Raw genomic sequence first — 27,769 nt, 5'->3', positions numbered from 1 at the left:
TATTGATCCATTCTAATAGCGTTGGCCTGTGTTGTGTTTTCCAATGAAACGCTATTAGAGATTTGGCGCTTGTGATGCCTATTTGTAAAAGTCTAAGTCTCAGTTTGCAAGGGAACGGGGGGAGGTCATTTAATAACGCTAGTCTGGGTGTCAGCTCAAATTCCTCAGTCAGTATTTGCCTATAAAAAGTTTCTATTTCGCACCAGAGTGGTTTGATTACATCACATTCCCACCACATATGTAGGTATTGGCCTCTAGTAGGGCAACCTCTCCAGCAGTTACTGCTTGCCTCCGGGTAGATGGAGTGGATGCGTGAAGGTGTTAAGTACCATCTCAGTAGCACTTTAAAATTAAGTTCTAACATTTGGGGTGAGCTTGACGACTTTTTTGTGTTTTGAAAGATTTTCTTCCAATCCTTCCCATTTATATCATGTCCCAGCTCCTCGTGCCATTTGGTCGTGTATGAGGGGAGCGTGTGTGTGTGTTCTGTTTGTATAAGTTTGCGTGTCAATGACAGTGAGTGCCGCAGCGGAGTTGTATTTATGCAAAGAGTTTCGAACGGTGTCAGTTCCCTAAGGAAGTCTTTTTGGTGTGGTGAAGTGTATATAAAATGGTGTAGTTGAGAATATTTTAACCAGTTAGAGTATCGTCCTCCCGCTACTGCACTTAGATTTTCTCTCCCTGCTAACTTCCCATGAAGCGTAAATTCTTTTAGTGGCACTGTGTATCCCCATTCAGTTAGTCTCTGTTGTCCTTTATCCAACCCTCCTATCATCTCAGCGTTCAGTGGTATGGGAAAAAGAGGGGAGCGAGCTCCAGTGAGATACGTCTGGTGAAGATTAATATTATCCCAGGAGTCAAAAACATGTTTATGAATCATTAGATCATAACACTGTGGGGGCCGTAAAGATTTTGGTACCCAGCATAGAGCTCCCACTGAAGGAACTCTAAGGATGTTGGAGTCTAAGGATACCCAGGCTTTCGAGTCACCTGCTCTATGCCAGTCTAGAATTCTTTGTAAGGTGACTGCGTTATAATATACTGTTAAGTCTGGTAACCCCAGTCCTCCATTTATTGTGGCTCTGTACATGTTGGATTTGTTAATCCTAGGTTTTCCTTTTCCCCAGATAAAGGCATTTATATGTCTTTGGAGTTGAGCTAGGTACCATTTGGGAAGAGTTATGGGTACCGTTTGAAGTAGGTACAATACCCTGGGCAAAGTGGTCATTTTAATGCATTGTGTGCGTCCCCACCATGAAATTGGTTTTAAAGACCAAGTGCGAAGATCTTGTTGCGTTGTTAATAAAAGTTTGGTGTAATTTTCTTTAAATAGTTGTGTGTGGTTAGGGGAGATATGTATCCCTAAGTATTTTATGGACCTGTCTCGGACAATCATTGGGCAGGTGTTTGAAACATTAAGAAAATCAGTCTGGGCCATGGAAATATTTAGAATCTCCGATTTCTGCGGGTTTATCGAGAAACCCGAGAACCGGCCGAAGGTGTTAATTTCTTTTAAGATTATAGGAACTGTGCGGTGTGGATCAGTAATTGTGAATAGTACGTCGTCAGCGTATAATGCAATTTTAAAATCGTGAGGGCCTATCTTTATACCATGTATCTCATTGTTATTTCTAATATGTGTAGCAAAGACCTCCATTGTTAGAATAAACAATATGGGCGACAAGGGGCAACCCTGTCGTGTGCCGTTTTGAATTTGGAAGGGGTTTGATAGCATTCCATTTGCCTTAACTTTAGCGGTGGGACTGGTGTATAGGCTAAGTATGCGTGAGATCATGTGAGGTCCAAATCCTATCGCCTTTAGTGTCTCTTCAAGAAATCTCCAATTTATGCGATCGAACGCCTTCTCGGCGTCTACCGCCAAGAGGGCTGATGGAATTTTGTTATGTTTAGCGTATGATATTAAAGTCAGGGCTCTTATTGTATTGTCCCTTGCCTCTCGCCCCGGGACAAATCCCACTTGGTCCGTATGTATTAGGGACTGCAGTACTACGTTGATTCTTTTTGCTAAGATTTTGCCTAAAATTTTTATATCCGTGTTTAGGAGGGATATCGGCCTATAACTACTGGGGTCTGTTGGACTTTTCTGGGGTTTGGGTATTACAGAAATATGTGCCGACAGCATGTCTTGCGAGAAAGAGCCCTCGTTCTCCAATGTTTGGAATAATTTAAGTAGGTGTGGGGCTAGGATATGTTTATAAGTCTTATAGTATGTGTTTGAGAAGCCGTCTGGACCCGGACTTTTACCTGTGGGTAAATCTTTTATTGCAGACAAGACCTCTAACAAGCTTATTGGGTTTTCTAGTGTAGTGCGTTGCTCTGGTTGCAAAGAGGGTAGGTCTGCGTCGTCAATGTATGCCCGCATCTGCGTTAGGTGTTCTGGTGTGTCGTCTTTGCTAAGGTTATATAACTTAGCGTAATATTCTTTAAAGTGGTTAGCAATACCTTCACTGTCTAGTATATCCCGCTTGTCAGGGGTTGTTAACTTATGTATCTGTGCTTTTAGTGTCTGGGTTTTTAGGGCTCTGGCTAGGAGCGAACCTGCTCTATTGCCCTCGAAAAAGTAGATTTTTTTAAGATTTAATGCACGTCTCTGGGCCTCTTTCAAGAGTATTTTATTGAGTTCTTGTCTGGTGTCTGTCACCCTTTTAAGTAATGTATTGTCTTTCGGAGAATTTTTGTGGGAGAGTTCCAAGCCGGCTAATTGAGTAGGCAGGGCATCTATTGTCTGATTGTACCTTTTCTTCCTATATGAAGTATGTTTAATGCAGTGGCCTCTGAGTACCGCTTTGTGAGCCTCCCATAACGTGTGTGGAGAGGTGTCTGGAGTAGCGTTAATGCTAAAGTATTCCTTTAGTGAAGTTGCCAAGGTGTCAGTTGTGTCTGGTTGATGTAATAACGAGTCGTCCATTCTCCAAATATAGGGGGTCGTTGGGTGGTCGGGCCATTGTAGTTGGGCACAAACTTGAGAGTGATCTGACCATGGTGTTGGCTGGATGTCTGCGTCTTTAAGTAAAGAGAGGTGGTTTCTGTCTATGAAGATATAGTCGATTCTAGTGTACACTGACCAGGGGAAGGAGAAAAAGGTGTAGTTGCGCTGTGACGGATGTTTTAGTCTCCATGTATCAAGTAAGCCTAAATGTGTTAGGAATTTGTATACTATGTTAGGAGGTCGTGTTTGAGCTGTTGGTCTGTGAGAGGAAGCGTCCAGTGTTGGGTTTAGAGCGACGTTTAAATCTCCTCCTAAAATGAGAGTACCAATTTTATTTTCTACTGCTAGGTTCTGTAGTGTCTGGAAAAATTGGGCTTTCTTACCGTTGGGGGCATATGCATTTACTAACGTCACAGGTTGGTGGAACAGTAAACCTGTTAGGATTAATATTCTGCCTTCTGTATCAACAATCTGTTTGTTAAGTTGGAATTGTATGTTTTTATGTATTAAAGTGCATACCCCGTTCTTTTTAACTCTGTCTGAGCTGTAATAACTTGTTGTGAATTCTTTTGAGTGAAAATTAGGTTCTGACTCCCTTATGAAATGTGTCTCCTGTAGGAATATGATTGCATTTTTATGCTTAGCTAAGCTGCGCAGTGCAATCGCTCTCTTCGTAGGGGAGTTGAGGCCCTTCACATTCTGAGATATAATGTTTACTGCTGGGTCAGCCATGTTGGAGTGTGTGTGTTAGCGAACAATGTGATCTTACCCTCAGGAGGATCATCTGTAGCTTGGTTTGTAATACTTTACTGGTACAGCGTAGGTAAGAGTGGAAGAGAGTTGTAGATAAGAGGGCTGTATTCAGTTCTCCGGAAATGACACAGAAAAAAGAAAAAGGATGGATGGTGGTTCCAATACTGAAATAAATAAGCAAAACATGTAAGCAAAACAACAATGGTAAAAGTATCAAACAACAATAACAATAACATTCCATTTGTCGTAGAGTACGATGTACTATCATCGTACAATTAGGGGGGGGGCAAGGTAATGGGGAATTAGGGAAATGAATTTTCTTGCTTCCGTTGAGAGGGGATGGTAGGCAAGAGTGGTAGGGGGAGAAAGGCATCTATTGTGCCTATCCATTCTTGATATTATGTCAAGATATTTGTTGTGGTCATGGGGGCTAGCTTTTAAGTTAAAGGGGTATGGGGTGGAGAGGGTGGAGGGGGGGGGAATTTCCGTGGGTCACTGAGCAACCTATTATAGCTTTGTACTATATACTAGAGTCTTTTCATTTGGGTGGACATTCCCGCAATAGTCTTTGTTCAAAACTCTCTTAGGGAGTTATAGTAAGTGCAGAACAAATATAAAAGGAAATAAAGTACTCCCTTCATGATGGTTCAGAGTCCGCTTCCGATTGGGCCTGTGAAGTTGTGGAGTTGTTTCTTCTTTTCTTCGGTACTGTTGACCAGTTTGATTGTTGATTAGTTTTCGGAGTTTTCTTTTGTGAAGGTTTATCTGTGATGAGATCTTTTATTGAAGGCAAATTGGGTTGTGGGATGTCAAGCTGTTGGCAGAATGTTTCTATGTCTTCAGGGTCTTTATATGTGTATGTTTTATTGTCCTTAATGACTTTTATAGCAAAGGGAAAACCCCATCTGTAGGGTATATTTAAGTCTGTTAAATGCAATGTAAGGTATCTCGCCTCCTTCCTCTTTGCTAATGTTAGTGGGCTCAGGTCTGAGAAGATCTGTAGAGAGTCCTCCCCGAATCTAAGTGGGGAACTTTTTCTTGCCGCCAGCATGATTCTCTCCTTATCTGCAAACTTGTGGCAACATAATATTATATCTCTAGGGGGTGCCGATGGCGATGGTTTGGGTCTAAGGGCACGGTGTGCTCTGTCTAAAGATATCATGTCATCTTTGCCTAGACCTAGTAAAAATTTGAATAGGTTTTGTAAGTATGATGGAATTTGTGGTGGTGTAATTTCCTCTGGCACCCCCCTGATTCTCAGGTTTTGACGTCTGCCTCTATTATCAAGGTCTTCGACTTGGGATTGCAGTTGCAATATTGTCGTGTTCTGTTGCTGTAATGTTATAGTCATGTCATCTGTGGTTCTGGTGTATTCCTCTGCTTGTTCCTCCAAATGCAGTACTCTGTGACCCAGTGCGTTAACATCTCTCTTAACTTCAGCTAAACCGTCTTTTATTGCCTTGCTGACATGGGTCATAAATGTGCTCAGGTCATCTTTAGTGGGTAGTAGGTTAAGGTCTGCCCGCGTTATAGGTGTGTGATCAGTTGCGTGATCCGTGAGATCCGACATGTCTAACTGTGCAGTTTCCACAGAAAGCGCATTTACATTGTCAAATGGCTTAAAGAATGCATTTAATTTCCCCCCACCAAGGGTTGTAGTTTTCTGTTGCTTGTCAGGTTTCTGTTTTCTGGTAGCCATATGGCAGTATTAACATAGAGTGGTAACAATAATGATGGCCTTATCGGGGGTCCTTTTCCTCTGTATTCCCCCCAGAATATAGTAATGATGTGTCTCTGCGGAGTTATGTCCCCAGGGCCTAGTTTCTTATGTGCGTGGCAACTAGCTCCGTCTGTATTATGTGGTTTTGGTTTGTGTCCCTTTAGCTGGTATATCGTTCAGTGTGCAGGGCCTCTCTCTTCGCATATGTGGTTAATAAACTGTTATAACGTTGGGATGTGCGACTTACTTAATGTTTGGTGTCGCTGCTGCTCTCTCCTGTTTGTTACAGGGTTGATTCTGTATCTGTGTTTCCAAGAGGCTCGTTCCCTGTATCGGGTTCTGTAGCGTCTGGCCGGAGGTGGCAATCGGTGCCTTGGAAGCCGGTGTCTGAGGATACCTTTGTAAGTGCACTGCTCTGTCTGTCCCAAGTTGTCGGTCTTTCTCTAACCGCGAGACGCTGCTCGCCACGTGGGTGATTCCGAGAGGCCTCTGCTAATGACCGCTGTAGTCTGGGTTTCTCCGCCGTTTATATGCCTGTTTTCGGTCTCCACACCTAACCCCCTAATTCAGAGATTATGGCACGTTATTGCATGCCCGTTTACTTTGCTTTAGCCCCCTTAGCTATGCTTATATCAAGTGGATGTAGCCGGAGCTTCAGTTAGTTGCGGCCATGTTCTTTCCCGGCCGGCTCCGCCCCTCGAGTTAGTGTTTTTTTAAGGGTTTATTGGGTGGGTTTTATTTTTAGCTTAGGATTTGGGTTGAAAAAGAGCTAAATGCCCTTTAAGGGCAATAACCATCCAAATGCCCTTTTCAGGGCAATGGGGAAATTAGGTTTTTTAGATAGGATTTTATTTTGGGGGTTTGATTGTGTGGGTGGTGGGTTTTACTGTTGGGGGATTTTTTTTTACAGGTAAAAGAGCTGATTTGTATGGAGCAATGCCCCGCAAAAGGCCCTTTTATGGGCTATTGGCAGTTTAGTTTAAGCTAGGGTTTTTTTATTTTGGGGGGGCTTTTTTTATTTTGATAGGGCTATTAGATTAGGTGTAATTAGTTTAAATATTTGATCATTTCTTTTTTATTTTGTGTAATTTAGTGTTTATTTTTTTTGTAATTTAGTTAATTGTATTTAATTAATGTAATTGATTTAACTGTAGTGTAAGGTTAGTGTTAGTGTAAGACAGGTTAGGTTTTATTTTACAGGTAAGTTTGTATTTATTTTAAATAGGTAGTTAGTAAATAGTTAATAACTATTTACTAACTAGTCTACCTAGTTAAAATAAATACAAACTTAGCTGTGAAATAAAAATAAAACCTAAGATAGCTACAATGTAACTTATTAGTAATATTGTAGCTAGCTTAGGGTTTATTTTACAGGTAAGTATATAGTTTTAAATAGTAATTATATAGGTATTAATTGTAATTTTTATTTAGATTTATTTTAATTATGTTAAAGTTAGTGGGTGTTTGGGTTAGGGTTAGACTTAGGGTTAGGTTTAGGGGTTAATAACAGTAATGTAGGTTGCGGCAATGTTAGGGGCAGCAGATTAGGGGTTAATAATATTTAACTAGTGTTTGCGATGTGGGAGTATGGCGGTTTAGGGGTTAATATGTTTATTATAGTGGCGGCGATGTCGGGAGCGACAGATTAGGGGTTAATAATTTTATTTTAGTGTTTGCGATGTGGGAGGGCCTCGGTTTAGGGGTTAATAGGTAGTTTATGGGTGTTAGTGTACTTTTTACCACTTTAGTTATGAGTTTTATGTTATGGCTTTGTAACATAAGAGCCATAACTACTGACTTTCAGTTTACGGTACAGATCTTGACGGTATAGGCTGTACCGCTCACTTTTTGGCCGGACAGGCAAACTCGTAATACCGGCGCTATGGGAGTCCCATTAAAAAAGGACTTTTTGAAAGCTGCGGTCAAAAAAGTGTGCGGTACAGATATACATGCAAGACTCGTAATACCAGCAGTAGGGAAAAAGCAGCGTTATGAGGCTTTTTCACTCATAACGCAAAACTCGTAATCTAGCCGTATATGATTATATATAGGTATATATATATATATATATATATATATATATATATAAAGATAATTATAGGAATATCTATTTAAAAATACTTACAATATATTACCCTATGTGAAGAATGTTGGAATGTGTAATATTTACAGTAAATACACGGTTAAATATTTGATTAAATATGAATATTGCATAAGTATGATTTTTCTAATTTTGACCTACTTGACAGCAAAGGGCTCCAATGCATATATATATATATATATATATATATATATATATATATATATATACTATATATATACAGGTAGCCCTCAGTTTATGCCGGGGTTAGGTTCCAGAAGGAATGGTTGTAAATCAAAACTGTTGTAAATTGAAACCCAGTTTATAATGTAAGTCAATGGGAAGTGAGGGAGTTAGGTTCCAGGTCCCTCTTAAAATTGGCATAAGTAACACCTAATGCATTATTTTTAAAGATTTGAAATGAAGACTTTAAATGCTAAACAGCATTATAAACCTAATACAATAATCACACAACACAGAATATATAATTAAACTAAGTTAAATTAACAAAAACATTTGCTAAACAGCATTATAAACCTGATAAAATAAACACACAACACAAAATTTACTTGCATTTTTCTCCAAACAGTTCTTTCTTTGCATTCCAATCTGGACTGATTTATAGACAGGAAGATCTTGTTCCTTTGCAAGCTGCTCGATAGCTCAGGTCTGGTTAAACTGATTAATTTCAGCTTGCTTGGCTTGCATATCTTTGCTGCAACACAAGTGGACAGCTCCACCTACTGGCTATTTTAATCAATTCACTGTTTCTAAATGCTTTTCAAAAGCAGTCACATGACTGAAAAAAAAGGTTGTTATTCTGAAACGGTGCAAATTGAACCGTTGTAAACCGAGGGCCACCTGTATATATATATATATATATATATATATATATATATATATATATATATATACATATGTATTTTTTGTTTATATGACTTATATACACATATAAATACATAAATACTTACTGTATGTACAGAGTCACACACACACACATATATATATATATATAGAGAGGCTCTAGGATTCACAGATGAAGACGCCGAAAGAATAAGAGTTGTGGATGACCTGAGTGAGTTAAGGGGAGATACCCCTATAAATATATACCATAAATTGTTAAATCTGAGAAAGAAAGAGATAGACTACCACTTACATGCGGTGTACCTCTCGGGGTATCACCGTAAAAAATATATACCAAGGGGCTTCAGAATAAAAAATGTACCTACACTAGGCCGCCAGAATATGGAGTTCTGCAGAAAGTGGTGTGCAATATTGAATAAGTGCTCCTATGACTTATTACTTTTAGTCATAGAGGAGGTCAGCAGACTGGAAGCAAAAATCAAAGTGGAAATTGAAACCACTAAGCTGCAGAACTACCAGATTATGGTGGAGGATAACTCACAAGATTGGGTTACCAAACTAGATAACATGGTAACTAAATACAGAAATGAGTTAATAATGTTTAAAAATAAGAAACTAAACACGGTGGAAAATGATTATAGAGATAGACATGTTTATCGTTGGTTATATGGTAAAGATGAATTGCCCAGACACAAACGTAGAAACACACGTGGTAGGAACACACTTAGTATTGTTGATAGCAGTGGGGGGGGGATTCATCTGGCAATGAGAGTTCAGGGGCCAATGCAAAAGGGACTTCACAACAGCAGTCTTTTTCTGGGGTGGCTACGAGATCCACGGCAAAGCCGCCGTTACCCGGCCAGAGAGATATAAAAGAAAGAGAAGACCACACAATAGGCGAGGGAGACACACGCAAAAAAGTAATAAAGAAAAAGTAAATATCATCTTTAACCTTAGCTCAAGAGAATTGAGTAAAAGTGAAATGTCTGTCCTTAATCGAGGTCTCTCTTTTATACCTACCCCTAAGTGTGACACTTTCAACACTATGGTAGATATTCATAAATTTCAGAGACAACTAAAACTAAAAGAATTTTTTAAGAATGAGACCATGGGACCAATGCCCACATTCAGGAAACCATCTTCTTTTGAACCCCCTGGAACACATCATTCTATCAGGGGATTCACAAGAATGATATGCCATGACATCAATAACTCTAAAACAGATACTGTGTATCCTAATTTAAATACTGAGGAAAGATTAGCAATTAAATCGCTGAGAGATGATAATTCAATTATCATCCGCCCAGCGGATAAAGGTGGCTCTATAGTCATACAGGATTATACTAACTACAGGGCAGAAGCCCTACGTCAACTTTCAGACACAGGGGTATACTTGAAACTTAAAGGTAATCCTACAGCCACTTATAAAAGAGTTATAGACCAACAGATACGTATGGGTCTGGAATCAGGGATACTCTCTGAACAGGAAACTGATTTTTTAATCACTGACCATCCAAAGATTCCAGTGCTATACTTGTTGCCAAAAGTGCACAAGACTCTAGAAAATCCCCCTGGCAGACCGATTGTGTCTGCCAGGGATTTTTTATTATCCAGTCTATCTATGTTCATTGATTTCCATCTACAACCTGTAGTTAAAGGCATCCCTGCATATCTACAGGATTCAGCAAGTTTGATACAAACTCTTAGGAGTTACACTGACTTAAATGCAGATGATTTGTTGGTAACCATGGATGTTGACAGTCTATACACCTCCATCCCTCATGAGGGGGGAGTGGGGGCTGTCAGATCCATGGTGACTGGCAATCCTCTGTATGAAGGGCCACCTGTGGAATTTTTGTGTGAACTAGTCATGTTATGTTTAGACAAGAATTATTTCAGGTTCGAACGTGACTACTACTTACAAATCTCTGGGACAGCCATGGGTTCAAACATGGCACCCTCATATGCAAATCTGTACATGGCATGGTACGAACAGCAGGCCATGAAACCCCATGCCCATCCCCACATCAGGTACTATGTACGTTACATTGATGACGTGTTCCTGGTGTGGAGAGGGGATGCGATTGAGTTGGAGCAATGGGTGTCAGGTTTGAACTCCATGGACTGTCCCATCAGATTTAAACTTGAGTACAGTGATACGGAGGTACATTTTTTGGACCTTAATATAATTAAGGTATTAGATGATGAACAGTGTGTATTTGGCACATCTTTATATACTAAGGAAACTGACCGTAACTCTTTGTTGGAAGCTAACAGCTTTCACCCTAGGCACCAAAAAACAGGGCTTATTAAATCACAACTCACTAGGGTCATCCGCAACAACAGTGATGTACCCACGATGCTAAAACAACTGGATGAGATGGAAGATAAGCTAGTAAAGAGGGGTTATGCCAGTAGAGTGGTCCATAACATAAGAGTGGAGTTATTGGAAGGCACGGCCATCAATGGGAATAAATCAAAACACATTACCACAACCCAACAGAACTTTATCAGCACTTATACTCCTATGAGTATGAAATTGACCAGATATGTACGTCAACACTGGTCAATCCTGGAAACGGATACAACGCTCCCTTTCTATGGCACCAGGCCACCACGTATGGTGCATAGACGGGCTGATAATTTACGTGATCTGTTAGTGAAGACTGATCCAGTCAGCTGTTACCAGAAAGACACATGTCTGAAGCCCTCAAGTAAAGGCTGTTACACTTGTGGTGGCTGTACGACGTGCAATGGCATGATAAGAGGGAAGACTTTTCAACATCCACATACGAACAAACGTTACACTATTCGTCATCGACTGACCTGCACCAGCACACATGTCATTTACATGCTGATTTGCCCATGTTCCCTGGTGTACATTGGGAAAACTGTCACAAGCTTCAGAGATAGGATGGCAAACCATCGATGTGCCATCCGCGAAGCATTAAAATCGGGTGATTCAGATCAACCTGTAGCTCTCCATTTCGCACAACACAGACATAGTGTCTCGAGTATGAAAACGATGGTCATAGACCACATTCCACCATTACCAAGAGGTGGCAACAGAGCAAATCGATTGCTCCAGAGAGAAACCAAATGGATTCACATGCTGGACACGGTCATACCAAAGGGATTGAACACTAATCTGGACTTTGGACCATTCTACACTAAATAACCCATAAACTGAACATGGACATATACTTTGATCTACCACCCCAATGTGTAGGAATATATTCCAGGAATCCACATGAATCTTCATTCTAGTGGGTACACACTGGTTTCTATCTATTCCAATCAGGCATGAAGGAGATGGTTTTTTATGTATCAAAAATATGTACAAGAATAGAGTCAAGTGTACACATTAAAGATAATGATTCATTAAGAAATATAATGTTAACTATGTCAGGCAGGGATTGCAAACTATTAGCATAGGGGATATTTGCTGAACTGTTACACTGTTTTTAATTTTGTGTACATTCAATGTGTCCCTTTATTTCTGGGCTGTTACGTGTGGGGATGGTATCGATCGCGGTTAAACCACTTGTGGATTTTTAATTGAAAGGCACTGTTGTGCTTCATATGAAGTTTATCTTCATCCTCAAGCTGTCATATCGTTCGATGCCCATCTGAACTCATACGCCTTATACTGGGACTAACACAGTCTGTTGGTGTTTATGTTTTTTCCTGGCTGTAGGTTCCCATGACAACCGCCTGCTGATTAGCCTATACGATAGGGCTATAGTCACGCTGTTGCGTGATGACAACAGTAGGAGCGGCTAAGAAAGACATACCGTAGTGTGTTTACAAGCGGTTGCCATGGAGACACATAGCCAATTGGAAGCGAATGACGTCTCACGCTCGCGCCCACGTCTGAGCGCGATGACGTCAGGGGGGAGATGGAGGAACTGCAGGAGCGGGAAGATGTGAATATGAATGGGTATATAAGGTTGTATATAGATGTATGTTGTTAGCGATTTTCTACTTTGGGAACATGATTGTCCTATATTGGTGATGTTAGCAGAACATTTGACAAAGATGTCATAACGACATCGAAACGTTATGGATGTATTATGGAGTGTAACTGTACTGTGCAATGTATTTTTTTTTTTTTTTAATTTTATTTATAACCAACAAATACAGTAATATGTTACAAATCAATGACACACCATGCAGGATGTGATAAGATAATATAAAATTGATAAGGCAATATGATATAACAACGTACAACAGCATATTTTTATCAGATATAGTAGAATATAGTGTTCATATTTGTATTGCGATCTGTAAAAGACTTATATGGGTTAGAGAACTTTCTAGCATATGTACTCATTTGTACCACAATGTTGAGGTTTTATTTTTATGTAAACTAACACAACCAAACTAAACATTTATAAACCAAAAACAAAATAAAACTGCGAACTAGTGCACTCTCCCAATGGAATATGTGTCACCCTGCAAAATAAATATGGATACCCACATTAATTAAGATGGACCAGTTTGTAATAATGTGTCAGTACCTTGGAGTAATAAGTAGCATCAATATTAATAGGCCTTACAGAGTGTGGTCTCAGTTAAGCTGACATTTTCAGTCCGGAAGATCACTGTAAAATACTACACATGCAGAGATATGATTCTACGTAGGAATGCTTATATTTAAAGTAAAGTAATGTAATGTAATAGGGGCGTTTAAAGAAAGTTTGGTGAGTCATGTATAAGTTTTGCGCCCCTACTTTTATTCCAAACTATAAAATGAGAAATTCAGCATGACTTTTAGGTATATCAGAGTATAAGGTTCTTCTCTATACATGGGTTAAGAGGGTGAATTAGTGTTATGTAGATTACCAAAAAGTTAAAGTTATATATTGATAGGGACTGGTATTGTATAGATACAGAAACTTTGCAGGGTGGAACATGCAGTATAGGTGTGTCTGGATTTGTGATAGGGCGATAAGGGTTTATTTACAATTTCCCTCATCAATGGGCTCCATGTACGAAGCAGCGAAAGCTGCTCCGGAGCCTTTGCGGGGCAGGTTCGCATATGCGAGCCTGCTTCCCGCAATGTAAGAAGCAGCGGTCATTAGACCGCTGCTTCCTACACCCTACGCCACCTCTTAGGTGGCGAAGCAAAATCACCGAGAGCTCGCTCGCTCTCGGTGATTGACAGCCCCTTCAGTCGCGTGATTGGTCGCGCGACTGAAGGGGCGGGCATTACACACTCCGCTGAGTGTGTAATGATACATACGGGCAAGCGGATCAATAGATCCGCTGCCCGTGTGTAGCGGAGGCGGGCGGACAGCTTCGCGAGTTAAGAAGCTGTCCGCCCGCCTCTTAGTACATGGAGCCCAATGTTGGAAAGATTGCCGCATTGAGGGTAAACCTATGAATACCAAGGATAAGTGACAACCTTCAAATAGTAAGAGGGGCACATATCTGCTATAGGTATGACTGGTATACGCAAGGTACTTCAATACCGGAATTAATGCGGTGGCTAATGGTTTTATATAAGAGCAGCATGGGTTGAACATTAAGGAAACAAACAAACAAAATGCACTACATGAGCTGATGGATTTTGAATTGATATGACAAACCTTAGTTCAGTTGGCAAATGTCTTACATAACAATGTGCAGTTCAAAGAGTCATTATATAGTGTGACAACCTCCACTCATGTATTCTCCCAAAGTGTCACTCGTGTCAAAAAATAGTAACCATATAAAACTAAGCAACAGGGCCAAGGATGAACTAATATGAAACAGTAATAGTACAGGTTTAGTAGCCATACAGATTGCACCACGAGTATTTATTATGATGCGTTCTCGCCTTGCGCTAAAACTCCACCACAGACAAGTTAGCTGGGTTATGTTCAGGTAGCGTTTTAACGTTGGCTACAAATAACAGTAAGACTCCAATTATCTGCCAGCCCCAGGGGCACATACGGAGGAGTCGTGACCCAGGATCAGGTGGATAGGGCCAAACAATTAGCTCAGCCAATTCCCACACGGGTTAAAAATATATGATTATGCCCCCGGGAGCTATAGGATTCCTTTGCCGCCATTGCAGGATGAGAGACGTTGTAGGGAGATCTCTCTACTAAGCGTGGGTTTGGATCCACGTTTAGGGCTAGGATGATTATCTGTATTGGAGCTCTCAGTACCCCTCCCCCTGGATCCAGAGGCGAGCTCGTAGCAGATAGTGACAGGTTCAGGCAGGAGGGAATCATTCCTGTGTTCGGTATCGTTTGTTCTGAGGCAAAGCTGGGGTCAAATGGCTGCAGTCCGCTCCCCGTGGGCAGGCTGCAGCACCATTTTCCATGCATTGAATATCTCCCATTTCGTGAGCTGTGGTGGTGTTCCTCCTCGATGCTGGTTCGAAACTGCAGTGAGAGCTATCATTTCCCAAGTCAGAGCGAGTGCCGTCCAGCCCTGCTGCGCCCCGAGGTAAGTGGTGTCGAGGTGGGTGCAGTGATTGAGGGTCTTTCTTAGCGGGTAGTGTGGCAGTAATCTGTGTTGAGTGTGGTCCCTGAGCAGACCGGATCTCTTCATAAAGTGCTAGGCAAGAGTTCAGAAGATTATTTAGGTGCGGTAGGAATATTCCTATCAGTTCTTTAGTTATGGCATCCATCTTGGAGAGTGGAAGACACCTTTACTTTGTCTCAAATAAACTGTTAAAGTGCCTTCTGGGGAAGAGAAGATGTCAATTCCTCTATCCACGATAGTTCTCGGACACAAAGATTGTCAAGAGAGATGTGGATGGCGTTAAATTCAGGCTGCAAGAAGGATTTTTCCACAAGAAGTAGCAGAGCTTCAATACCTTGCTGCCATCTTGGTATGCCACCCACCGGAAGTCTCACAGTGTATTTTTTTTAAGTGTTTTGTGCATTTTTTAAAAATCTTGCTTAACAGTTAACCAGAGCTCTGAAGCGCCACTTGTGATCTAGCCTAAAACCTGTAATGCAGAAGCAGTGTTGCTTGATAAAACTGGCAAATTTATGGGTGTATTTTCAAATATTTCTGGGCATGAAGTAATGTATAGTGAGTATAACAATCGAGTAACACCCATTAAAGTTATCTTATGCAACACTGGATTTATAAGCAAAATGTGAGACACAGTAAATCTCATTTGTGTGTCCCATAATCTCTATAATCCCTTGCTGCAATGGAATTATATTATATTCAGTAACTCTTCCTATTCAACAAAAGATCTACACTACTAAAAACAGTATTTTAATCATCTCTTAAATACATTATAGTTAAATCAATATCTGTATTTGACATTAAAGGGACATTAATCACTTTGAGATGGTAATATAAAATTATAAATTGAATATATGAAAAAAAAGTACAGTATACTTTTATTATTTATCTTTCCCCCTTTTCTATAATTCCATCCAGAAATTGTGAGCTTTTCAGTTCCTGTTAGAAATGGAAGTGCAGAACACTGTTATATTCCACATAGTCATTGGCTGCACACTCTAGTGACCTATTTATAACTTTCTGTAATTGGCCAACATTACTGCTCCCAAACTAAAACGTTACACTTATTTTTTTCAATATTTGAACAGCTAATGAAACTTTAAAAAAAAAATCCATCTACATGTTATCCTCAGACTACTCTTTTCTTTGAATGCATCATTCTATCTGGCATTTATTTAGGCCTAGATTTAGAGTTCGGCGGTAGCCGTGAAAACCAGCGTTAGAGGCTCCTAACGCTGGTTTTGGCCGCCCGCTGGTATTTGGAGTCAGTGATTAAAGGGTCTAACGCTCACTTTTCAGCCGCGACTTTTCCATACCGCAGATCCCCTTACGTCAATTGCGTATCCTATCTTTTCAATGGGATCTTTCTAACGCCGGTATTTAGAGTCGTTTCTGAAGTGAGCGTTAGAGCTCTAACGACAAAACTCCAGCCGCCGGAAAATAGCAGGAGTTAAGAGCTTTCTGGGCTAACGCCGGTTTATAAAGCTCTTAACTACTGTGCTCTAAAGTACACTAACACCCATAAACTACCTATGTACCCCTAAACCGAGCTCCCACCACATCGCCGCCACTCGATTAAATTTTTTTAACCCCTAATCTGCCGACCGCCACCTACGTTATACTTATGTACCCCTAATCTGCTGCCCCTAACCCCGCCGACCCCTGTATTACATTTATTAACCCCTAACCTGCCCCCCACAACGTCGCCGCCAGCTACTTACAATAATTAACCCCTAATCTTCCGACCGCAAAGCGCCGCCACCTACGTTATCCTTATGTACCCCTAATCTGCTGCCCCTAACACCGCCGACCCCTATATTATATTTATTAATCCCTAATCTGCCCCCCTCAACGTCGCCGACACCTGCCTACACTTATTAACCCCTAATCTGCCGAGCGGACCTGAGCGCTACTATAATAAATGTATTAACCCCTAATCCGCCTCACTAACCCTATAATAAATAGTATTAACCCCTAATCTGCCCTCCCTAACATCGTCGACACCTAACTTCAATTATTAACCCCTAATCTGACGACATATAATAAATGGATTAACCCCTAAAGCTAAGTCTAACCCTAACACTAACACCCCCCTAAGTTAAATATAATTTAAATCTAACGAAATAAATTAACTCTTATTAAATAAATTATTCCTATTTAAAGCTAAATACTTACCTGTAAAATACATCCTAATATAGCTACAATATAAATTATAATTATATTATAGCTATTTTAGGATTAACATTTATTTTACAGGCAACTTGGTAATTATTTTAACCAGGTACAATAGCTATTTAATAGTTACCTAGTTAAAATAATAACAAATTTACCTGTAAAATAAATCCTAACCTAAGATATAATTAAACCTTACACTACCCTATCAATAAATTAATTAAATAAACTACCTACAATTACCTACAATTAACCTAACACTACACTATCAATAAATTAATTAAACACAATTCCTACAAATAAATACAATTAAATAAACTAGCTAAAGTACAAAAAATAAAAAAGAACTAAGTTACAAAAAATAAAAAAATATTTACAAACATAAGAAAAATATTACAACAATTTTAAACTAATTACACCTACTCTAAGCCCCCTAATAAAATAACAAAGCCCCCCAAAATAAAAAATTCCCTACCCTATTCTAAATTAAAAAAGTTAAAAGCTCTTTTACCTTACCAGCCCTGAACAGGGCCCTTTGCGGGGCATGCCCCAAGAATTTCAGCTCTTTTGCCTGTAAAAAAAAACATACAATACCCCCCCCAACATTACAACCCACCACCCACATACCCCTAATCTAACCCACACCCCCCTTAAATAAACCTAACACTAAGCCCCTGAAGATCTTCCTACCTTGTCTTCACCATCCAGGTTCACCGATCCGTCCTGAAGAGCTCCTCCGATGTCCTGATCCAAGCCCAAGCGGGGGGCTGAAGAGGTCCATGATCCGGTCAAAGTCTTCATCCAAGCGGGGCAGAAGAGGATCTTCCATCCGATTGAAGTCTTCATCCAGGCGGCATCTTCTATGGTCTTCCATCCGGAGCGAAGCGGCAGGATCCTGAAGACCTCCAGCGCGGAACATCCATCCGGCCCGACGACTGAACGACGAATGACTGTTCCTTTAAGGGACGTCATCCAAGATGGCGTCCCTCGAATTCCGATTGGCTGATAGGATTCTATCAGCCAATCGGAATTAAGTCAGGAATTTTCTGATTGGCTGATGGAATCAGCCAATAAGAATCAAGTTCAATCCGATTGGCTGATCCAATCAGCCAATCAGATTGAGCTCGCATTCTATTGGCTGTTCCGATCAGCCAATAGAATGCGAGATCAATCTGATAGGCTGATTGGATCAGCCAATCGGATTGAACTTGATTCTGTTCAGGGCTGGTAAGGTAAAAGAGCTTTTAACTTTTTTAATTTAGAATAGGGTAGGGAATTTTTTATTTTGGGGGGCTTTGTTATTTTATTAGGGGGCTTAGAGTAGGTGTAATTAGTTTAAAATTGTTGTAATATTTTTCTTATGTTTGTAAATATTTTTTTATTTTTTGTAACTTAGTTCTTTTTTATTTTTTATACTTTAGCTAGTTTATTTAATTGTATTTATTTGTAGGAATTGTGTTTAATTAATTTATTGATAGTGTAGTGTTAGGTTAATTGTAGGTAATTGTAGGTAGTTTATTTAATTAATTTATTGATAGGGTAGTGTTAGGTTTAATTATATCTTAGGTTAGGATTTATTTTACAGGTAAATTTGTTATTATTTTAACTAGGTAACTATTAAATAGCTATTGTACCTGGTTAAAATAATTACCAAGTTGCCTGTAAAATAAATATTAATCCTAAAATAGCTATAATATAATTATAATTTATATTGTAGCTATATTAGGATGTATTTTACAGGTAAGTATTTAGCTTTAAATAGGAATTATTTATTTAATAAGAGTTAATTTATTTTGTTAGATTTAAATTATATTTAACTTAGGGGGGTGTTAGTGTTAGGGTTAGACTTAGCTTTAGGGGTTAATCCATTTATTATAGTAGCGGTGAGCTCCGGTCGTCAGATTAGGGGTTAATAATTGAAGTTAGGTGTCGGCGATGTTAGGGAGGGCAGATTAGGGGTTAATACTATTTATGATAGGGTTAGTGAGGCGGATTAGGGGTTAATAACTTTATTATAGTAGCGCTCAGGTCCGCTCGGCAGATTAGGGGTTAATAAGTGTAGGCAGGTGTCGGCGACGTTGAGGGGGGCAGATTAGGGATTAATAAATATAATATAGGGGTCGGCGGTGTTAGGGGCAGCAGATTAGGGGTACATAAGGATAACGTAGGTGGCGGCGCTTTGCGGTCGGAAGATTAGGGGTTAATTATTGTAAGTAGCTGGCGGCGACGTTGTGGGGGGCAGGTTAGGGTTTTAATAAATGTAATACAGGGGTCGGCGGGGTTAGGGGCAGCAGATTTGGGGTACATAGGGATAACGTAGGTTGCGGCGGTTTACGGAGCGGCAGATTAGGGGTTAAAAAAAATATGCAGGGGTCCGCGATAGCGGGGGCGGCAGATTAGGGGTTAATACGTGTAAGGGTAGGGGTGTTTAGACTCGGGGTACATGTTAGGGTGTTAGGTGCAGACGTAGGAAGTGTTTTCACATAGGAAACAATGGGGCTGCGTTAGGAGCTGAACGCAGCTTTTTTGCAGGTGTTAGGTTTTTTTTCAGCTCAAACAGCCCCATTGTTTCCTATGGGAGAATCGTGCACAAGCACGTTTTTGAGGCTGGCCGCGTCCGTAAGCAACTCTGGTATCGAGAGTTGCATTTGCGGTAAAAATGCTCTACGCTCCTTTTTTGGAGCCTAACGCAGCATTTGTTTGAACTCTCGATACCAGAGTTAAATTTATGGTGCGGCCAGAAAAAAGCCCGCGGAGCGTTAACAGCCCTTCTACCGCCAAACTCCAAATCTAGGCCTTAGTGTCTAATGTCCCTTTAACCCCACTGGTGCTATTAATTAAGCACCACAGGGATGAATTTACATACTAAAATTGCATACCAATTAGTACAAAAATAACAGAATATGAGTTAATTAAAAATCAAAGACAAATGTAAATTGTAATGGCAGGGTGTAAGCATTCAGCTTTGGCAAATATTACCTAAATACTTTTTGTCTAACCATGATGGAAGGGTTTTGAAATCAAATGGGCCAAGTTCATCAAAGCTTCCCAATCTGTAAACATTAAAAAAGAATATTTATTAATAGGAAATAAATGTTTCCAAGAATATTTATAATGTAATTATTGTATATGACTGTCATGTGCATAAATCAGACATCACATATCAAACACCACTTATTACATTAGCACCTCTTTCCACTGGGTACCTTTCCTATTATTTGTATTGCCAGCTTGGTGTCTTTTACAGCAAGGTTTGGCTGCTATAGATTTAACATTATTCTTTTACAGTACTAAAATGTTTTGTTTGGGCCTATACATTTTATATCTCCTAAACATTTCCAAGACAGTCCCATCTTTCTTCAGAAAACATATACATCACAAATTGTAATACATCCAGCGTTTTGAACCCTTCAGTAAGGTGTAGGCTGTAATATAGGTATTTTTCAAAATGGAATTTTGATTGCAACAATAATGTGCCCTCAAGCTTATCAAGTTTTCAATGCTTATTCCTTAAAAATGGTTAAGGTTGGGGCTAGTGTTAAAACCTGATACAGTGGGGGTTTTAGTCACTGTTACCTTGGACAGTATATAGATGGTTACAATGGACTAGATTTAGAAAACAAATACACAAAACTAGTATCTGACTAAAAAATGTGCTGCAGTTTCACAACTCAAAAATTGCAAAACTGATAAAGATTAGTACTCTTCGTCACAGCTTTAATTTGCAAACCACTCATTGTAGGTAGTGGAGTCATATCTAACTGTTTCGTTCTTGTCTTTATGCATAGAATGAGTTATTTTGTAATGGATACCAGCATTTCAAAAACACATTCAAAACCTTGCAAAACAAAATAATGAAAATTGGAAAAAATACACTCTCTATAAAACATAAGTAAAAATAACAACAAAAGAGCTTGGGAATGAGAAAATCATATAACACCTTTTGTTTTTTTTGGCAATTATTTTGAAGCATTGGTGTCTCTAGGGCTTAATTATTCGGGAAGGGCACTTCCCTAAGGTTCATTGGCATTTTGTGGGTGGGACCGGGAGGAACCAGGTGAATCCTGTACAGAGATGTGGTGGGAAAACCGAGAGACATCTAAAGTTTGTGGGCACATGGTGGAGACAGCCATTATGTTGTATATACAGCACCCCTGGCCCCCGGCAATATCACTGTTTTGAAGGGCTATAACATTATGTAAAAAAGAACATCTGTCATAAATTGTCAACTTTTGTAGGATTAATTATTTTTGTACATTTTAACCCCTTAATGACCATGACGTACCCTGTACATTGTGGGTCATTAAGGTTTTGTCAACTTATAATAGCGCTATCAAAAATTAAGACCAGCGACATACCCTGTTGTTAAGGGGTTAAATTATGCTTTGTGATGTAGAAATTATTTTGTGCACACATTGTTTAACTTGACTAAATATTTTATTGCAATGACTGTGTACATGTAGTCAGTAGAGGAAGCAAATAGATTACTTACCTAAGTGCTATGAAACAAATTACTTGGGACAGATAGTAAACAGTGTAGAAAATGACTGCACAGATTAGCACGTTTTGAAAGACAATCTGCTAGGAAGAAAGACATTAAATTAAGAACACATAATTGAAGAAAATGACCGAAAAAATAGCTTGAACATAAAATATTTGTAATATTTCAAAATAAAAAATAAATGCAGGACACTAAAAAGATGTTCTTATGAGGGTAATGTGCCTGCATGACAGCCATTCTATAAAAACAAGACATTTTAATTCAGGTACCAAGCTGTGATATGCTAATTTCTTTCAGAGTGGTTCAGTAATTGTGAATTTGTATTTCACATTCTTTCTTGTATAATTGGTCTTTTTTATACTGTTCCAAATTACATGCAGGTGTCCAAATAAAAGGAAAGAAATATGTTTTAAGCATGTCATTCACTTAAATTCTACAAACATATTTTAACTATTGCCTCCTTTCTAATCCCTCAGAATACCAGCACAAAAACACCAGACAATGGCTTCTTCTTGTTTTCTTATCCAATACAAATTACAAATATGTAAAGGGACAATAAATACTTTGAGATTGGAACATAGAATATTTGATTATGTGTAGTAAAATCTTGATTTATATATTTATTTTACTTCGTTTTCTTATAATTTATGTTAAGAGTTTTCAAATTCTGAGAACTAATAGTGTGCCAAGAAGGCTTCACAAGCCTAGCCCTGACACATATCTGTCCCTAATTGGCTTCAGCATAGATAATAAGATAAGCCTGGCAAAATAATGTATAGTTTTCTAAATTAATGGCCTTGACTAGTCTTGTCTACTCCAGAATGGTTCTTCCAAATAAACCAAGTGATGGGCGGTGTTTGGCTATTAAAAAAACAAGTACTGTCCCTTTAATTGCAGTCATAAATGAACACTATGATGTTTTTTCTCAGTTTCTCTATAAGTTTCATCATCTAGATGTGTAATGTGAGCAACATTTAAATTTTTTATCAAAAAAGAAAAGATAATTTTTCAAATTGTCCCCATGTAAGCCATCTTAAATGCATTTGAAAAGATTGTGATAAGCTGTTGCAATGAACTGGAATGGCTTTAAATAAAAACCTTGCCAAAAAGCCATTCAAGGCACTTCTCAAATGGCAATCCCAATAGACAGGAGCTGACCCCAATGAAAGACAATTTTAAACTTTTATTGTATTATTATTCTTGGCAGAAAAAATGTGACATCAATGGGTTCTAGAAAAGAATGACTCTGCAAAGCAGTATTTTTAAGGAATTATCCAAAGTATTTCAATATTTTACAACTCATATGAATAGTGTGCAATTAAAGATTAAGACATTTTCAAGGTGAAATTGAATCCATAAAAATAGGAAAAATTTTACTTTTTTATTATTCCATCTGATTTAGGGGTACAGTTTAGTGTAAAATCGGTTTCTGTGTTTACAATGACTTGTTATAACAGTTCTAGTGTTTAAAATGTATAGGAAATGTCACATTTAGGTGTCATTTTGTATAGGAAATAGCTGTTTCTGCTAAATAAGGCATGTCCAAAGTCCGGCCCGCGGGCCAATTGCGGCACGAGTACCGGACTGATATGGCCCCACAGATAATTTTACAAATATACCTTATATGGCCCCCCAGTGAGTCCACGACCGCCGCTCAGTTAAGTCCCAGAGTGCCGCTCAGTGAGTCCCCGAACGCCGCTCAGGACTCCTGAGATCTCTGGTTTGACGTCATCAACCGGCACAGGAAGAAGGGGAAAGCCCAAATCTCGCGAGATCTCTGACGCATAGGAATCTGGCCAATTTTCATAATAGCACCAAAACGTCTCACAGGAATAAGCAAGGAGATATTTCAAGGTATAAAAAGTTCAATTTATGACATGTCATCCAATGTAAAAACGTAAAAGGCACAGCATACACAGCTTTTTCTTGGGAGAAACGTTATGAACATTCACATACCTACCCTGTGTACTTTAGTGGGACTCTAAACAGAGTAGTATTCACAGTTGCATATTTGGTTGCATACATAAGAGATCTATAATTACATACACATAGTTATATAATACTGGACTGTATCCAATTTTAATAATGGCAACTATAAATAAGAAAAGAAAAGTTGACAGTGATGGACGCCGCTTCCAGGACAGGTGGAAAATGGAATATTTTTTCACTGAAATACAGAATCACTGTGTTTGTCTGATATGCCAAGAGACTGTGGCTGTTTATAAGGAATTCAATGTTAAAAGACACTACCAGTCGAGACATAGCACAAATTATGACAAGCTAACAGGGCGTGACCGCAGTGAAAAATTGAAGCAACTTGAAGCTGTTTTAATGTCACAACAGCGATTTTTTACAAAAGCCCGTGAGTCAAATGAAAATGCCACAAGGGTTAGCTATGAGGTGGCAACGTTAATTGCTAAAAATTGCAAATCTTTTGCTGAGGGTGACTTTATCAAAGAATGCTTTATGAAAATGATGCAGAATATCTGTCCCGAGAAGAAGCAAGATTTTTCCAAAATTTACCTGGCTCGTAACACTGTAGCACGGAGAATTGAAGAAATTTCATCAGATATTAAGAGACAGTTAACGTCAAAAGGAGTTGAGTTTGACTTCTTTTCAATAGCCTGTGATGAAAGCATGGACCTCTCTGATACAGCTCAGTTACTGATTTTTCTGAGAGGGGTGGACGATGAAGTGAATGTGACTGAAGAGCTACTTGACCTCCAGAGCCTTAAGGACCAAACAAGAGGAAATTATTTATTTGTTTCTGTTAGTTCTGCCATAGATGACATGAAAATGCCTTGGAACAAAGTTACTGGGATTATTACTGATGGGGCACCTGCCATGGCTGGTGAACGAAGTGGATTATCAACCCTAATCTGTAACAAGGTGATCGAAGAAGGAGGCAAAGCTATTAAACTTCATTGTATCATTCATCAACAAGTTCTCTGTGCTAAACATCTCAAATATGATCATGTTATGAAACCGGTGCAAAAGACCATTAATTTTATTCGCTCTAAAGCCCTGTGCCACCGCCAGTTTAAACAGTTTCTACTGGATATCCAGGCTGAATACGAAGATGCTTTATATCATAATGATGTAAGATGGCTCAGTCGGGGATCTGCACTGCAACGCTTCTACTCTCTCAGAAAGGAAATTGGAGAATTTTTGGAAACAAAGGGACAACCGATGCGTGAACTATCTGATCCTATTTGGCTGGCTGATTTGGGGTCTCTAGTCGACATAACAAAGCATCTGAATGTACTGAACACAAGTCTTCAGGGCAAAGATGCAGCGGTGAACCAGCTTTATTCACACCTCAAAGCCTTTGGAATAAAGCTGCAACTTTTCCTAAGGCATTTGTCACAAACAGAGCCAAATACCATTCATTTTTCAGCGTTGCAGGAAATAAAGAACAGTTTTCCACATGATGATATCAGTGCGCAAACGAGCATGTATGCAGCAGACATCACATCTATGGCTGGGAGTGTAAACTGCGCTTTCAAGATTTTGCAGCTATTGAAAAGGAGATCAGCCTTTTCTCCTCTCCATTCTCTGTTGACCCCAACGATGCTCCAGATCAGCTGCAGCTCAAGCTCATTGAGCTGCATTGTGACAGCGAGTTACGCAGTCGTCACCAACAGCTCTCTCTTTTGAACTTTTACCGCCAACTGGATAAGAGCCGGTTTCAAGAGATTCGAACATTGGCTAAGAAAACGTTGAGCTTGTTTGGCTCAACATATTTGTGTGAGAAGACATTCTCTGTTATGAACTTTAACAAGAACCGCGTGAGGACAAGACTAAGTGACTCTCACCTGCGTGACATTTTGCGCATCAAAACCACAGCCTTTGAACCAGACCTAGTCTATGTGCTGCAGTCCAGATCTCAGTTTCACCCTTCACATTAGTGCAGGCAAGTTCGTTTATTTCAATTGAGATGAATACATTGTAAAATCTCAGTTAATGTCAGTTTAAATCAGTTATAAATATATTTGAACACATGTATACTTGGTGTTATGTTCCTGTTCACATTTTCTGAACTTAAAAGTTGACAGACAACCTTTATTAGTTTGTGTAATGTACTTTACAATGTTCCTGACATATTTCAGCTTCCTGTTTTTTTATATTAAAGGCAGAGTGATTTAACACCTGTTTAGATTTGTCATCCAAGTCACAAAATGTAAAAGTATGCCGTTTTCAATAAACTTTGCATAAAATAGTTAATTTGCATTTATTTTAAAATGGTTCAAAGAATGTCAGGCAAAATGGCCGGCCCCTCGCACATGTTCACTTCATGAAATCTGGCACTCTTCCAAAAATGTTTGGACATCCCTGTGCTAAATGAAACCACAACCCAATGAAATAGGTTGAGCTAGCAAGGACCTTGTTATCTTATCTATATAATTATTTACCCAAGTCCTCCTTATCTTCTTTATTACTGCTTACTTAAAGGGTCCGATGATCTAAAGGTCTCTAGGTTGGCGAGATTATTTAAGAATGCTCGCCAGTACTTTTATTTCCCTGGTGGAATTATCTAAAGACATCTGTTGCCCTGGAAACATGGTGACTCGTTAAGGGGCGTATACTGCATTTCCGCATGGGAAAGAGATGCATACATTACAAAAGTGTACAATGAAATTCTTAATTTTAAAATCATAAAAAATGAAGAATTAAACCATTCACACAAAAATACATATAAAAAATGTGTATTTTTAAGATGCATCAAAAATCGTAACTACATTGCTCACCAAAAATCATATTTTATCAAAAATGTAACACTCAGGAATAAATAGTATAACATATGCACAGCGTAAATCACATTTTAAGTACACTGGATGTGGAAAAAACACATAGAACTTTTAACTTATAAGCGCAAAATACAAAGCGTAATTGTTGTTTTCTCTTAAAATGGGCGTTCCATGGTAGTGTATGAAATTGTCTCTCAAATCCAAGAGTAATTATCTAAACCTTTTCATCTTACAGATCTCACAGTTTTTTTCACGCCAGTTACAAGTTGGTGAGCATTTATCAAAATGCTCAAAACACTAATTAAAGGGGAGAAAAAAAAATAGAGTACACTGTCCCTTTAGGGTTAAATATAATAATAAGAATATTTTAAACACTATGGGATATTTTATTTATTGCTAAACAATATTAAATAAAAGAGAATTCTATTAAGGAAATAACTCCTCTACTTTTTTCAGTAAACAATATTTATTTATTACATTTAAAATTAAATAAAAAAATAAACACAAAACTTGAATACAAGATCTCTGGTAAAATAATTAAAAAAAACAAAACAAATTAGACCAGTTCAGTTGATTGCTGCAGATCATATCAATGTTTTCCAAATTTCTAATGGTGATATGCTCCTAGATTTATATGAGAATAAAACAATTGAAGTGGTGGGATACTTTATGAGGGATTTGTCCCTTTAATTAAAAAACATATAAGAGCTGACAGATGTCTTGTATCTTTTTAAAAGTCACTAATAATTCATGTTGCAAGAAAAAGCTAGAACGGTTATTCAAATATAAATGTGTAGAGATTTTTTTGTGATTTAAAACACACCATCTGGACTTCAAAATTATAACTAATTTATATGAAATTCTAATATACCCTTTGGCATTTACACACCATATGCTATCTTTTCAAGGCTAAAAAGACAAAATTGCTTTAACTTTTAGTGTCTTAACTATAATCATCTGATAATAGATTTTGTCAAATTACATTGCACTATAAATATTTAATATAATTATACAGTTAAACACATGTATTCAATAAAATTAAAATTTTAGCAAAAATATATCATATTTAACCATACAATAATGTATGCATTGGTTTTATTATAAATCAGTTTCCTAAGAAGTTGTACACAATGTATTTATTGCAAGATTAATAAATATTACATACTATAGAAATTCTACTGGATTGCAATGTACATCATATATCTTTACCTTGCTTTCCGACACTTTGATCTTGAGAACCATCTTAACATTCTAAAATGAAAATAAAAATGTGCTATACGACAAATACTGCTTTTCTAAAGCATTCTAGTTTGTGCACTGTACTGTGTATTTTAGCAGCTTAGCAAGGTTGATCTCAGCAAAGACAGGAACCATCTGGTAGGATAATCTGCTAAAGAAATACTTATCTGTAATGTCCACATTTCAGAAGCATACCGCAAACATATTGTGAATATTTCTCAGTTATAGTCCTCCTCCTTTAAAATTGAAATATTAAATAAAAAACCCC

At 38.6% G+C, this 27,769-nt stretch overlaps 1 protein-coding gene across 1 annotated transcript in view; it reads right to left on the bottom strand.

The window, feature by feature from the left end:
* The window catches only part of TMEM244 (transmembrane protein 244), a 142,778-nt gene extending 115,220 nt beyond the window's left edge, over positions 1-27,558 (bottom strand). The window contains exons 1-3 of the mRNA XM_053710690.1: positions 27,472-27,558; positions 21,506-21,591; positions 19,993-20,066 (exon numbers count right to left, since the gene is read on the bottom strand). Of these exons, the coding sequence (XP_053566665.1) occupies positions 19,993-20,066; positions 21,506-21,591; positions 27,472-27,504 (193 nt within the window). The 5' untranslated portion in view covers positions 27,505-27,558. The remainder of the gene's footprint in view (positions 1-19,992; positions 20,067-21,505; positions 21,592-27,471) is intronic.
* Positions 27,559-27,769: the final 211 nt, after the last annotated feature.

Source organism: Bombina bombina, chromosome 4 (genome assembly GCF_027579735.1).
Source record: "Bombina bombina isolate aBomBom1 chromosome 4, aBomBom1.pri, whole genome shotgun sequence".
NCBI lineage: Eukaryota > Metazoa > Chordata > Amphibia > Anura > Bombinatoridae > Bombina > Bombina bombina.
The sequence above is the reverse complement of the archived record's forward strand: the minus strand, read 5'-3'. Positions and strand labels throughout refer to the sequence as shown.